This window comes from Gopherus flavomarginatus, chromosome 8 (genome assembly GCF_025201925.1).
Source record: "Gopherus flavomarginatus isolate rGopFla2 chromosome 8, rGopFla2.mat.asm, whole genome shotgun sequence".
NCBI lineage: Eukaryota > Metazoa > Chordata > Testudines > Testudinidae > Gopherus > Gopherus flavomarginatus.
The window spans coordinates 81,447,310-81,461,672 of record NC_066624.1 but is presented as its reverse complement, the minus strand read 5'-3'; the positions used below and the strand labels follow the sequence as shown (position 1 = coordinate 81,461,672).

At 40.5% G+C, this 14,363-nt stretch overlaps 1 protein-coding gene across 1 annotated transcript in view; it reads right to left on the bottom strand.

The window, feature by feature from the left end:
• The window catches only part of LOC127057235 (uncharacterized), a 23,760-nt gene extending 9,397 nt beyond the window's left edge, over positions 1-14,363 (bottom strand). The window contains exons 1-7 of the mRNA XM_050966093.1: positions 13,706-14,363; positions 11,949-12,172; positions 9,450-9,590; positions 7,113-7,261; positions 5,673-5,813; positions 1,928-2,076; positions 314-424 (exon numbers count right to left, since the gene is read on the bottom strand). Coding sequence (XP_050822050.1) covers positions 314-424; positions 1,928-2,076; positions 5,673-5,813; positions 7,113-7,261; positions 9,450-9,590; positions 11,949-12,128 — 871 coding nt within the window. The 5' untranslated portion in view covers positions 12,129-12,172; positions 13,706-14,363. The remainder of the gene's footprint in view (positions 1-313; positions 425-1,927; positions 2,077-5,672; positions 5,814-7,112; positions 7,262-9,449; positions 9,591-11,948; positions 12,173-13,705) is intronic.

The window sequence follows — 14,363 nt, the reverse complement described above, 5'->3', positions numbered from 1 at the left end:
AAGAGCAGTAGTGAGAGAGGGAGGATGATGGGGCTTTAAATCTTTCTAAAAGACACCACACCTTGTTGTGCTAGGTGTAAAAAGCACTGGGTGAAATTCTATGGCCTGTGTCATGCAGGAGGGAGGTGAGACTAGCCACCTCCCCTACCCCCCGGCCTTAAAAATCTAATGATGGGGAGGGGGAAGCAGAAGAACCAACCACGCATGACAGATGATAATCACATTGCTTAATGTGCTATTGGAAGGTTCTTAGATACTACAATGATGAGGACTTACGTGTAATACAATAAAACCACACAAAACTGAACTGTACCTTTTCTTTTCTTTTCCTTCCTCATACTATTTTCCACTGTGTTAGAGTTTCCTGTTTTGGAAGCAACGTTCAAGCCAGAAGCTGTTGAGTGGATACCCAAATCTTTGTCTGCTGTTTGTAAATAAGAACAGCCATTCAAACAGTTGCCAATTCATGGAGTTATACACAATTTTTTGGAACGTGCAGTATTAATTATTTGATATACACTCTCCCAAGTTTACATTGTCCTGGATGCTGAGGGACATTTACCATAGAAGAATCTACATAGCTATTTAATTTTTCCCATCAGAGATAACAATTTTGTGGGCGGAAAAAAGTTGGCATATTTCAGCACAAAGTTTGTATGCTATTTTTGCTTATTTCTGATTTCTTATATCCCTTGATATAGTTTAGCTAGTATTGTCATTTGGGAAAGTTTGAGCATCTTTTCCACTGCAGTACATTCACCATTATATAGATGCTCCATTTATCTTCCTCTCTAGAGCATATAGCCAGATTCACCCTTGGAATGCAGCTTGCATCCCCCTGTGTCTGCTGGGACAGCCACACCAGTTGTTCTGCAGGGAGGGGGCATCTTAAATTCTAGCCATCGGAGCCATTTTAATGGAAGCTGCCTGAGAGAGATGCTGAATTTGGACAGCTCACATGCAGACTTCCCCTGCTATAGTTGATTGAAAAATGCAAAAACACTTTCATTAACATAAACGTGACTTTTTAAATGAACATTTTAAAAAATATTTCCAGAAAATGTTCATTGCAATGTAGAAAATGTCTTAACCCCTCTACATCCCCATCACCTTTAGGCTGCTGTGCTTGTTTTGGGGACTGCATTTGGCCATCCCCAGATGGAGCAGGGATCCCTGGCACACAGAATGGTGTGGACAGTTTATGCAGCTACATGTCTGCTCCAGGTACACTAATCATCATCAGGGACTTGAAGCTCAAGGAGGCAATTGACCCCAAGGACAGTAGCTTGAATTACTTTCCCAACTTAAATAGCCTCTGAAACAAATTGATGTTAATGGATGTTTTATAAGTTATTAATTTATGTGCTTCCCAAATGCAACTTTCAGTACTTTTATTCATAGTGGTTTTGCTTTTCAGGTATAAATACATAGCTGCTTAAATGTTTCTGGCCAAATCTTGAGGATCCTTTCTCAGTCTAGAAATGTTAAACAATGGGAGCAAATTAAACAGTACAGAGTATTTACAAAACAAAATTGGTCTTTAGCTCAAATGGAACTTGTTTATTCTTTCATGTTTAAATTTGAATTCTAGACACATTTCATTATTAGCACTTGCATATTTAATCCTTCAGATTAAACACATTTTTCTGATATCTTTTTAAACATATCCTTTTAAACACCAAACACCAAACTTCTCTGAAACAAGACATTACAAAGTGCACTGTAGGGACTGTGTGAAATGACTGTACAGCATGCTTTGTCTGTCTGTCCCAGGTGCCAAGAAGAGAACACTTGTACATGAATATTATGGAAGAACAGTAAATGCTTGCATAGGCTATTACTAGTATGTGTAAGTATAATTTTCAACAAAAAAAATTGAAAAATCATAATTTTCTCTAATCTAAGAGCCATCCCCAGATAGTCTCACCTTCTGGTACTTGATTATCAGAATAATTGTTGAATAGGAAGGCATTTGTTTCCTTATCTCTTCCAAGATTGTCTGCATATATAGCTATTGATGTGATGAGCTCAAGGGCACCCAAACATTGCAAGTTGTTACCATTTAGATAAAGATTGCTGTGACAAAAATATAATTTTAAATATTTGATTGATGTTCCATCAATTTAAACTTGCATTTCATCTCTCTTTTCCATATTTGGCTTTTATAACAATGTTGTTGAAACTAATATTATAGTAATTGTAACAGAAAAAAATTGGGGTAAATAGTCTCTTTTTAATACCAAGGAGGCTTAATTAAACTTGAATTGGACTTAAAACTCTGAATGCTGATTTTAGACGTTCTAATTGCTGATATAATAAAATCAAGTAAAGATAATGTTGAAGATAAAATATGGCTTTGATGACTCTAACTCAATCTCACAAGAATAACCGTTTAAGTCTCCCAAAGTACGTGCTTAACTTTTAGGCATGTAAGCAGTGCCACTACATTAGATATGTCAGTAGTTCCATCAACATCAGTGTGATTAATCGTGCCCAAAGTTAAGAAGGTGCATAAATACTTTGTTGGATTGGGCTGTTTTTCTAAATTGATTAATATTTGCTGCCGCCTTCATTTGAATTGAGGTAGGAATGTCCAGAATCCTGCATCATACCTAGGAACATACCATTACCATTAAAGGAATACTTTCTCCAGCCAAGTCCAAGGGAGAGTAAAGATGGGACTCCTTTCCCCTTGAAAGTGACATGAATGTCACTTGCATGAAGTATGGCTTGTTGGACTATAAACATTCACTTTCTTTGCTGGATTATAAGGCTTTATGGAGTCAATTAAATCAACTTTAGGAAGATACGCAGGGAAATTAGAAAGAGCTGATCAGAGTAACTAGTCAACAGCTTTGAGTCATACAAACATTACAGAGGGCTTATCAAGGCTAAGAAAAGGCTTATCAATAAAATGTATGAGGCTAGGAAAAAGACACTCCAGGATTCCCAAAGTCCCTGAAAGGCCAAGTGAAATGATGTCTTTGGTCAATGGATAGTACATATATTGCGCTTGAATAGTCCAGAAAGATTTTTTTTCTTATAATATCTACAAGTAGACTTCCAAAGGGAAAATCATATCTGATCATTTTAACACTCAACCTTATGCACATGCATTGTAAATGCTTTTTAGGATCACATTCTGTTTCTCATATTCATTATAACAGCATGTAGTTTTCTCTAGAACCTTAGATACACAGGATAGATGATGTGACGTGTATGTCAGAGTCCATTAAAAACATTGCCACAAAAGCACACACTAAAACATTCTCATAGCATATAATACAGATTAAACATAAAAGAACAGTAGTGAAAATTTATAGACATATATCATTATGGCAGATCACAAAGGATCCTTAAAGGGCCACTGAGCACCACCCAGATTGATCTCTAGCTAGGTTTTTAAGGTGGTATGGCTAGATATTCAGTTTATGCCCGCCATTGGCAATCTTATCACATCACCAAAGCTTTTGGTGACCATTTCTTGGTAAAGACAATTTATAAATTCGCTGGTTTTCCATCCTAATAACACGTCTACTAAAAAAGCCACCAAAATTGAACCAGTACTCATGCAAGCAGTTGGCAGGATCTGCTATGAATGTCTTCATTTCTGATCTTGTCCTGCCACTTAATGTGAAGAAGCTGACAAAGACGACAAGAATCAATGACATCCATCTGCCACTCTTCAGCTTTTCTGTGCCTGTGTTTCACTGATATACAACAGAGTTGGTATATTCATGGTTCTATAGATCCACAGCTTTGTAGCAAGTGTGATGTCATACTTCACTTCGTGCTCCCACAGAGGCTGCTGAAGGTCCCCAAGTATGGCAGCAACTGCTGCTATATGAGTGTCCACATCTTTGGAGCACCCTCCAGCACTACCTCTGAAGCTTTACAAGTATTTGACAGTTGCCACTTACTTGATATCTTGATTTGACAGGTTAATATTGAGATTGTAATCTGGAGATGGAGGATGCTTGATGGTAATAGCCAGGGACTTAGTTGTATCAAGATTAATAACTGGACCAAAGTGCATTGCTTCAGGCCTAACCAGCTTGGCCACCAGCTTGTAGTGATTCATTGAACTGAGCCAACAAGACAATGTCATCAGGGTATTCAAAATCTCAAAGCAGAATGACATTCAGCTCAACACCACCAACAGCTGCCTCCTCAAGTTCATCAACCAGTTAATTTGAATATTGAACATTGATGGTGACAGAATGCAGCTTTGCTGAAGTCCAGTGGAAATAAGAAACCATGCCATCTATCTGCCATTGACCCCGAACACAGTTTTCTGTCCCATTATAGAGCTCTTCTATCAATGACACTATCTTCCCAGGGATGGCGAGTTTCCTTATCCTACAAACTTGTTTGATGCACTGAATCAAAGGCCTGACAGAAGTCTCTAAAACGTACTTAAAATAGCATATTAAATCCATTCAACTTCTCCAGAAGTTGTGTCATGGTAAAGATCTAGTTGACAATGGAATGACCAAATCTGACAGCGCACTGAGTATTCCCGCCTTTGCTATAAAGTGCATCATTGATTTGAGAGATTAAGACAGAAATGAAGACTTTTTCTAGGACTGACAACAGCATAATACCTCTATAGTTGCTACATTCATCCTTATCATCCTTTTTAACAGGGGCAGAATAACACCTTTATTTCAGTCATCAGGAATGATATTAATGGGCTAGATGATCTGGAAGAGCCTGTGCGGCCATGGTACAATACTCTTGCTTGTCTTTGGCAATTCAGGGGTGAAGTTACAACTCCCAGGTGCCTTCCCAGACTTCAATTTATACACTGTGATCTGAATTTCTTCTAGGCTGACAGAAGGTGAGTCTGTGTGAACTTCTTGTCCCACTTCAAATTGAAGAGGGATTGTAGGCAATGGAAAATTGAGAAACATCTTGAAATGATCTTACCATTGATGCAGTTGATCTTTCTGACTTCAACTGATCTACCATTGATTCTTTATTGGACATGTGGTGCCACCTTTTCCTGCAAACACTGCAAAGTTTATTAGAGGCTGTGAAGATCATGCCTGGGGGCAGCTTGTTCTAAACTAGCTGCCTGAGGTGACCACCAGGGTTCCTTATCTATCTTACACAATGACTTTGTGTTCCAAAGTTGAATCCACTTGGCCTTTGCTTTTGCTCTTAACAAATGTATATTGGAAGATTCAAATTGCAGCCTGGTTTTTTTCTTAGCTCCAACACAGTAAGCATCTCTGTTCCATGGGCTGAGGCCCCAGCAGCAGTCAGCACTGATTATTTGAAACAACGCCATTCGTCATCAGATGACAGAGAGAGCAAAACTTCAGTCTAAAGTTTCAACCGCTTTAAGCGGCTGAGAACTGAAAGTTATCTGAGAGTGGAGTTCTAAGAAGAACTTTTGTTTGAATTAGACTAATTTTGGCCTATTAATTGGCTCCTGTTGAAGCTGGACTTCTTAATGAAATGTATACTTATATAAAGTATAAGCCAGCTCAAATTAATTAAACCTGAAGCACAAAACAAGAAAACGTGAGCCAGCAATAAGATCTCTCTTGGTGAAAATATAGATTTAATTTGAAAAAGAACAGGCAATTCTCTAACGTTTTTAGAAAGGAAGAGTGATGTAATCATCAAGCAAAGTTAAACAATTCCAGAAAGAGTTTTAATCTTACCAAATGGCAGTTTGGGCTACAATGGGGCCTAACTTGGACCCACTTTCAGGTTCCAAACTGCAGTAGCATAAGCTGAGGGTTAGAAGTTTTGTGTTTCCCTCTAATCCAGAAACAAGTCCATTGATTCCTTTATCTCCAAACCTGTAAAAGAGAACAGATTAGTTATGTCCATCTGCTGACTAAGACTATAAATGTCACCTTCAAAGAGAATACCTTTTTGCATCCTGAAACCTGCAATTGTCCAGCCTGTGTTCAACAAACTGTCACTTAGAACAAAAGACCGCAGCAACTACCACCTTGTCATAAGCCTCCCTCTTGGATAAGAGTTTTTATTGCGGGCTGACTCCAGCTGTTCCTGACCTCTGCCAATAAATGCCTTTTTCCATCCTCACCTGGCCTGCTTTTTACTTTCAAATGTAGACATAGCCACAGTGACCCATGCTTTCGTCACCTTGAGGCTAGGTTACTGCAGTGCACTGTACCTGTGACTGACTGTGAAGGCGTCATGGAAGCTTCATTTCAACATATACTAGCCCAACTATTAGGGCACAAGCAGACCAACAAATATACCTTAAACTTGTGCTCCAGGCTCTGCACTAGCTCTTATCCAATTCTGTATCTGCTTCAGATCATGTTTCTAATCTTTAAAATCCAAAGTGGGTTAGGGCCTACCTATGTCAGAGACTGCCTCTGTCTTCACTACTCACCACGACAGCCGCATTCAACAGAGATGCTGCAGCAGACAGCCCCAGGGTAACTAGTGGAGGCTGGAAACAGGGCACACTTAGTGTAAAGACTCAACTGTAGGATTCCCTACTTCCAGAGATCAGGCTGAGCCTCAATTTTGACACACTGAGGGCTCAAAATAACTCTCTTTGTCTTTGTGCAAGCCTTCCTTCAGCAGCTGTGACTGCAGACTGACCCAGCAGTGTTGCTTCTGGAGACATAGGCAACAAGTATAATCCCATTTAACAGTGGTGTAAACAAGGGTCTTGGACAAGAGTGTGCTTTTCTATATGCACCTCAGTACTCAGATGATGGGCACATTAAGAAATGCTTAGCTAGAAAGGAAGACCATTTCAGGGGCAAGTTTCCTGGTATTGGACATGATAACTATAGGTCATTCTTTGTAAAATCTAGTTCTTAGATGGAAATTATAATGAATTAGTACAGCGGAACTACATTTATCTGAATTAGGGATTCAGGTGGGGGAAAAAAAAGCATTTTGGGTAACTGAAATTCAGCCTGGGGATTTATCCACAATCAGAAATAGATTTTCATTACTATGGGGATAAGGAACTTGGGAACCATTGTTTATAAACTTCAGCGGAGAAACTTCATATCAGAACTGTTCTGACTTTGAGGGTACACTGAACATAACATGCATCGTTCAAACTCACACTCACTGACTGCTGTGGGTACATAACTCCTCTCTCTTACTTGGTATAATCTAGAACAATGGAGTTCAAGTTGCTGAAAGGGAAAGCTGCTCCAAGTCGCTCCATGGACCATGCATCTATCGGAACATGAGTTATTTCTAGAGTACAAAAGGGATAGTTGGTATGTCCATTCCGCTCTAAAAGCATTGCCTAGAAATGCAAAATATGAATAGATATCTGCTGTTATGAAACAGAACTGCACACTTCTGATAGCAAAGGCAAGTTTTTGGTTTGGTTTTTGTATTTTTTAAATCTAAATTTTCCTGTGTACTTTTAGTACTTGTGGAAGGTGTCAGATTGACAATCCTGGAGACAGACATTCTCTGTTTATCCTCCAAACACAGGCATTATGGGCAGTGGCAGTGCAAGCATCTCCTACAATATGCCACAACTTTAATCTACAGAGACCAACTCTTGGGGAGAGGATAGTTAATTCTCCATGCACATTCATCTGTTGACCTCTCTGCTGAGACTACTAACCTAGCAAACAGAGTTAATTGTGGTGATGGTTTGTGTGTTATGGACACCTGTCCACTGGGAACTGGACTTAGATCACAAAATTACCAGTAATGTAATCACTTCAAGCATATTCATCCTAAGTGTCTTCTGTTCTTCAAACATCAACTCCAAAAAGCATTTTAATTGCCTTGCCCACTTCCCTAGGCCTGGTGGGTGGGAATCATGTGTATTCCTGACCCTGACCTGCCCGCTCCTCTCTTGGTCCACCAGTCTCTCAGGCCCTTCCTGCACCAAGATACCTGGAGCAGTGAATGCCTCCCTAGGATCCAAGGGAAGGATGGATGCTACTTTGAGGGCAGCTGAGCCCCTCTATTATACAGGAAGTCAGAGATCCATATAGAGAGGATTCTCCATGCACTGATCTGTGGGGCATGAAAATCCCAAACATTTTCAACCAAAACATTACACTATTGTATTAGTGCGTGAACAGGACCCTACCAAATTCATGGTCCATTTTGCTCAATTTCACAGCCATAGGATTTTAATAATAGTAAATTTCATGTTTTCAGCTATTTAAATCTGAAATTTCACAGTGTTGTAATTGTAGGGGTCCTGACCCAAAAAGGAGTTTTGTGTATGTGGGGGGGTGGTCCGCAAGGTTATTGTAGCGAGGGTTGCGGTACTGCTGGGTAGCTGGAAAGTGGTGGCTGCTGACTGGGAGCCCAGCTCTGAAGGCAGAGCTGCTGCCAGCAACAGGGCAGAAGGAAGAATGGCATGGTATGGTATTGCAGCCTTTATGTCTGCGCTGCTGCCTGCAAAGCTGGGCCCTCAGTCAGCAGCTGCCACTCTCTGGCCGTCCAGTTCTGAAAGGCAGCAGCGCAGAAGTAAGAGTGGCATAGTAAGGTATTGCCACCCTTATTTCTGCGCTGCTACTGGTGGGGCGCTGCCTTCAGAGCTGGGGTCCCAGCCAGCAGTCACTACTCTCCAGCTACCCAGCTCTGAGGGCAGCACAGAAGTAAGGGTGGCAATACTGAAGCCCCCGTAAAATAACCTTGTGACCCCCCCCCGCAACTCCCTTTTGAATCAGGACCCCCAATTTGTGAAACGCTGGTCTCCTCTGTGAAATCTGTATAGGGTAAAGCACACAAAAGACCAGATTCCATGGGGGGAGACCAGATTTCACAGTCTGTGACAAGTTTTTCATGGCCATGAATTTGGCAGGACCCTATGCATGAGATCTGAAAGTGAAAGACTAGAAATTGATCATAAACCAAAGTGAAACCAGCTAGTTTGTTTCATTGCACACTCTGAGAGATACGCTGTAAATAAACTACAGTATAAATGGGGAGAAATAAGTTAGATTTTCAAACTTGCTTCAGTTTTTGTCAGAGCTGATACATACATCTCACCAAGTCTGTGTGTGCTAGAAACACCTGTTATCAAGACTCAACATTAGAAAAGATATCTGACTGGATTTGGGCACACATGAAAGAATTAAATGCTTTGGGCATGAAATCATATTACCCCCACAATTGGAATCTTTGTCTCTCAGAATGTGTTTGTTCATTGTCTCAATAGGCTTTCTGGTCTACATTTGTGGAACTGTGTAAAATCCAGGATAGTTTTTAAAAAAAATTGTTTTTGTAAATCTGGTGTAATTTGCATTGGCCATTTCACTACACAATTATCCATTGTCTTCCTACACTTTTTTATTTACATATACAATCATTCTAGCTAGGTACTGCAATTTCCAATTTACCCACCACTGCATATATTACTACAAAAATAAAAGAACAAAAACCAAAATCCTTTCACTTTCAGTCAGCTTCTCTTTAAATGTCTACTTTTTATATCATATTATGTATTTTATTTTACTTACAAGGTTTACAATGTCTTGATCGTTTAGCTGAATTCCCCAGATACAGAGTTCCTTTCCTAACATATACCGTTCATCTCTAATTGTCCTTAATAGAGGTGTGAGGAAGACTGGCTGGGAATTCTGAGAGTTTGTGAGCACAAACTAAAAAACAAAACTTAATTACAATTTGGTGTAATCAAAACTGAAACAAATGTACATTATATTTTAGGAACCCAAACATAAAATATACCATTATCTGAATGTACTATACACTAATGGTGATCTATAAATGTTAACAAAAGTCAAAGATCTTCTGCATATCAATATATAACAAATTGTGCAGAATTCCTTAAATAATCAGGGCAAAAGGGACATTCAGCACATTATTTTCTATATTGGTGCAGCTCCAGTCTTTGTACCCATAATGACTAGAATAAACAAGGTGCAGGCATTTTTACCATTGTGTCATCTGACCCTGTAGATCAGCCTGGAAAGAATTATTTTGTATCCTAGATTTATATTTTGTGGAACTATAAAAAAGAAATCAGGCATTTCTGGAGATAAGAGCACAAGAACATTCTAAGTTAATGTGCGCGATGCTCCTCTTAACCCGGTTATCTGGACAATGCAAGTGTATAGTAGCTAATTATGGCACATTTGGAAGGCAGGGGATGCATTTGCAGGTTTCTTTTCAGGATTATAATCAACATTTTCAAATTGAGTGCCTACAGTTAGACAGACATTATACCTAAATCCATGTTTAGTCACCTAAAATTAGGATTTATTGGAAGCTACAGATGTGCAGCCAGTTTTACAGGAGTGGCTACATTTAGGTACCCAGTTTGGGAATATGATTTACATTCATTGGAGAGGAAACCCATGAAAATGTCTAGAACACATCCACAGTATGAATATAGTGTAATTGTAGTCACCCTCACCCTGCTGTAGCTGTGATGCAGCAGCACAGAATGCTGTCTCAGGCAGAGACTGTCAGCAAGAGGGCAGCTCGAGTTGGGGAGGGGGCTTGGAATGCACCCGAAGGGACAGTTGGAATAAAAGCTGTTAGAGAAGAAGAAGAATCGAAATGCTGAGCTAACCGATGACCTGAAGCCTCGGTAGGTGACATGATAAAAGAAGACCAGGAGAATAAAAGTAGGAGACTGGCAAGTGAGAGAGAGAGAGGAGAGAAGGAAAATTGGAAAGGTTTCACATCAGGAGAAGCAGAAAAATAGACCTGGGTATGTGAGCAGGTACTATTAGAGAAGAAGTAGTGGGAAATAAAATCTACAGCCTTACACAGAAAGAGAGAGAGAGTATCCAGGAACCGCCCCTCCCCGAAAGGATATATAGTTGGTGAAAAAGGAAATTGATCATAAAGCTGTGTTAGATGAAAAAAGATCCTGGCATCAGTAAATGAGAAGCCCACCTACAAAGGACCTAAAGTGAATGAACAAAGAGAATGAGTGTTTGAACATCTATTGGAGGAATACAGTTCAAAGTGTCTAACAGACAAGTGAGCAGGGCCGGCTTTAGGAAGTGCGGGGCCCAATTCAAACAGTTTCCACTGGGCCCTGGCAGGGATGACTTAAAAAAAAATGTAAAAAAAATCACGAGGCTTGTATTCACCAGGCACTGCTCTGAGTCTCTGGCGGCACTTCGGCAGTGGGTCTTTCACTCGCTCCAGGTCTTCAGCGGCACTGAAGGACCCACTGCCGAAGTGTCGCCCAAGACCCAGAGTAAGTGAAGGACGCGCCGCTGAAGTGCCGTCGAAGACCCGGAGAGAGTGAAGGACCCGCTGCTGAAGTGCCTCTGAAGACCCATAAGCCGCCAGGTGAGTAAAAATTAAAAAGGTACCTCTAGCCAGGGAAGGGATTCTCACTGGGCGCGGGGCCCTCTTAGGCACAGGGCCCGATTCGGGGGAATTGGTGGAATAGGCTTAAAGCCGGCCCTGCAAGTGAGGGCCCAGTAGGGGAAGAAACCCCACTTGTGGATAAACTGAGTGAAAAAAGGTACAGCTACAGGAGCACTTCAAGCCAAAGAGAAGCAAAAAACAGGACCGCAAGAATGGAATTGGACTTACAGCCCAGAGGAAAAGTTGATTTTTCTCTGAAGTGACCCACTATATCATTTGCTCGTATTAATAACAATGGATTTGCTACTAACTACACAATGTGTACAGGCTCACAAAAGTTAATGAGTTGGTAACCTATAGTTTATTTTGGTACAATTTTGAGGTTTTCCCTTCTAAAGTTCTAAAAATGTAAAATTATCCCTTTTGTCTTGGTGTGCCTCTGCCTCTCCTCACAGTTAGCATAGCCCAGCCTTGCTGGGTCACTACATAATTCAACGGATATTTGTTATTTATTTCAGTCTTAAAACTCCATTCCAGAGAATGCCCACCAGAGCTCTGAGTGCTCGACATAAAATGTTAAAAGCAGAATAGAGAAAAGTTACAGAATCAAAGCTGTTCTTTTCCACCCCTTCAATCTCACCTTAAATTATTATGTAGAACATATTTACCTTTGTAAGAATAGTTTCATTTTCTATGCATTTTCTCAAGCTCCGTTTGATCGTGCCACTGACAGAGCTTTGGGAAAAGGCACAATGCCTTTCATAGGTTTTCATAAACTTTTCAAGAATGGAAGTGTCAGGAAGTGAACTGGCTTTTGTTTTAATTTTCTCTTTCTTCTTTCCTTGCATGATTTTTTTGGGGAAAATTTTGTCTTGTCCTTAGCTTGCTTACCCTGAAACATAAAATTCAAGCTTATTTGTATTAGTAACAAAGCTGTTATTGAAATGTTAGTTTTATGATAATCAAAGAACAATTATGTAAGGGTGTGAGGAAGGGTGTATATTTTGGCCAGCTGCTGCACATCCTGGGGAGTGTTGTAGTATTTATACACTGGTGTATTAACAGAGCAAACAATATTGGAACATTTAAGCAGAGTGTAATAATATTATTACAATCTGCCAAAGAAAATAGTTTAAAAAACCGCATAAAAAAACAACACTATATAAAAATCCAGGCAATGTTTATCAGCACAGCTCTGTGCCAGTACCACTCCTAAAGTTCTAGATCATCTGTGATGTTTTAGCAATAGGAGTATGCTTGACAGTGCTGTTATTGGACAATTAATAGCACAGTTCTGGTTATAGTGGGGACATCTGTTGTGGAGGGGACACCTACACTGGAGGACAAGTAGGGAAATGGGGCCTGAATTAGCACACCTGCATTAACTCTAATGCTAGCAGCTGTCTGGACAGTGCTAAAGCTACCTGATGCAATTGCCAAAAGGATTTTGTTTATAATTGTTTCCTGTACTAGTGTGTACAACTTCCTCCTTCTTTCGAATGGCTAGTGAACTTCAGGTGAAATTTTAATTTCACCTGAAGTTGATCAAGCCAAATGGCTACATCGGGAGTAGCAGAATTTATTGCAGTAATGCCTTCTTCATATTTATAAATTGGGCAGTAGGTAGTGATGCATTTGATGGTCTATCATGGAGAACCACACTTGAACACTGGGGAATCCTTGATTTTCCATTTGTGCATCAGATATCCACATCTACCATGGTTGGTTTGGATTTGGTTTAGAGTTAACCCGGATGACCATGGAAGGTCAAACCCAGGAACCTTATGTGTGGGATCCAGCACAAAACGCTTGTTTTCTGAGTCTTGTTTAGTCCAATCTGCTTTCCAAGCCTCCTTCTGATTGTAACCTGATTGCATGAGGCTAAACAAATGTTCCCAGAAAGGCTTGTGGGACTTAAGACATAGGGGGGGGGGAGGTTGGGATGTTGTCAAGGTCGTGGAGGATAGGAAGATGTCTGTTTTCCTGGTTTCACTGAGCTTCATGGAATGTTGCAGCAGTTTGGTGTATTAGCGGAGGAGTGATGTTAGAACTGGCAGCTATGATGTTGGAGTCAATTTACAGATTCCCATGATGCACTGCATTACTGTATTTAGCTGGGTGTCCACAAGTCACGTGTGGCTACACCTTCTCCATACCAGTGCACAATATTCAGCTACCGAATATACAAGTGCTATTGCAGATGTTTGCAGGACTGATGCTGATGCACTCCATAATCCAGTTTCTGGATTATGTTGGCTCGTTTTTAATCTTTGCAGCTACCTTCTCAAGGTGATCATGGAAGGTGAGGGTGCAGTCCAATTTCACTCCACGATATATTGGAGTATAATCATGGTGCACATTTTTACCACAGAAAGCTTCTTTGTGTGTTTTTGTCACTCCAATTATCAAGATGAAATGCGCTTACTATTATTTTTCCAGGGTTTGGTTTGAGCCTCCATTTCCAGAAGTATTGTTCTATAGTCTGGAGATCCTCAGTTAATGCTTTCTCAATGTCATGGAGGTTTGGTGCTTGGATTGTCTTATTCTTCAAGATCCTATGCATCTGTCAGGAAGCTGTGGAAGCTGGAACTTCAGAGGGCCACAGAGCCAGTGCAGTGGCATGGAGGTTTCCATCCTGGTATCTTTGGCCTCACACAGGTCTTTGGGATCTGCCTGGTTTCAGAGTAGACTCTGCAGCCTATTCTACTGGAAAGTAAATCCTGCCCTTTGGTGGGAGGATCTTCATGATGGGAGAATTTCCTCTCCCAGACCCTTCCCTTTGCACACGATTTGTACCACAGGAAGGGGTTATCGGTGACAAAATTATTTTCTCCTTGATGCCTCATGCATGTTGTGCACAGTGATGCTTATCTAGTACAGCTGCTGAATTCATGTCGCAAATGAGATATGGTGCTGGATACATACACACAACACATCACAAAATACATCTTAGGGTTGTGTTTACATAAGTTTGGGATGTCCTGTTATTCATAAATGGCCAAGGCACAATTGAGTTATGCAGGCCATATCAGAGACCAACGTGAGTCCTGTATATGCTGTGTATTTCTCAGAAAAAATGTGTT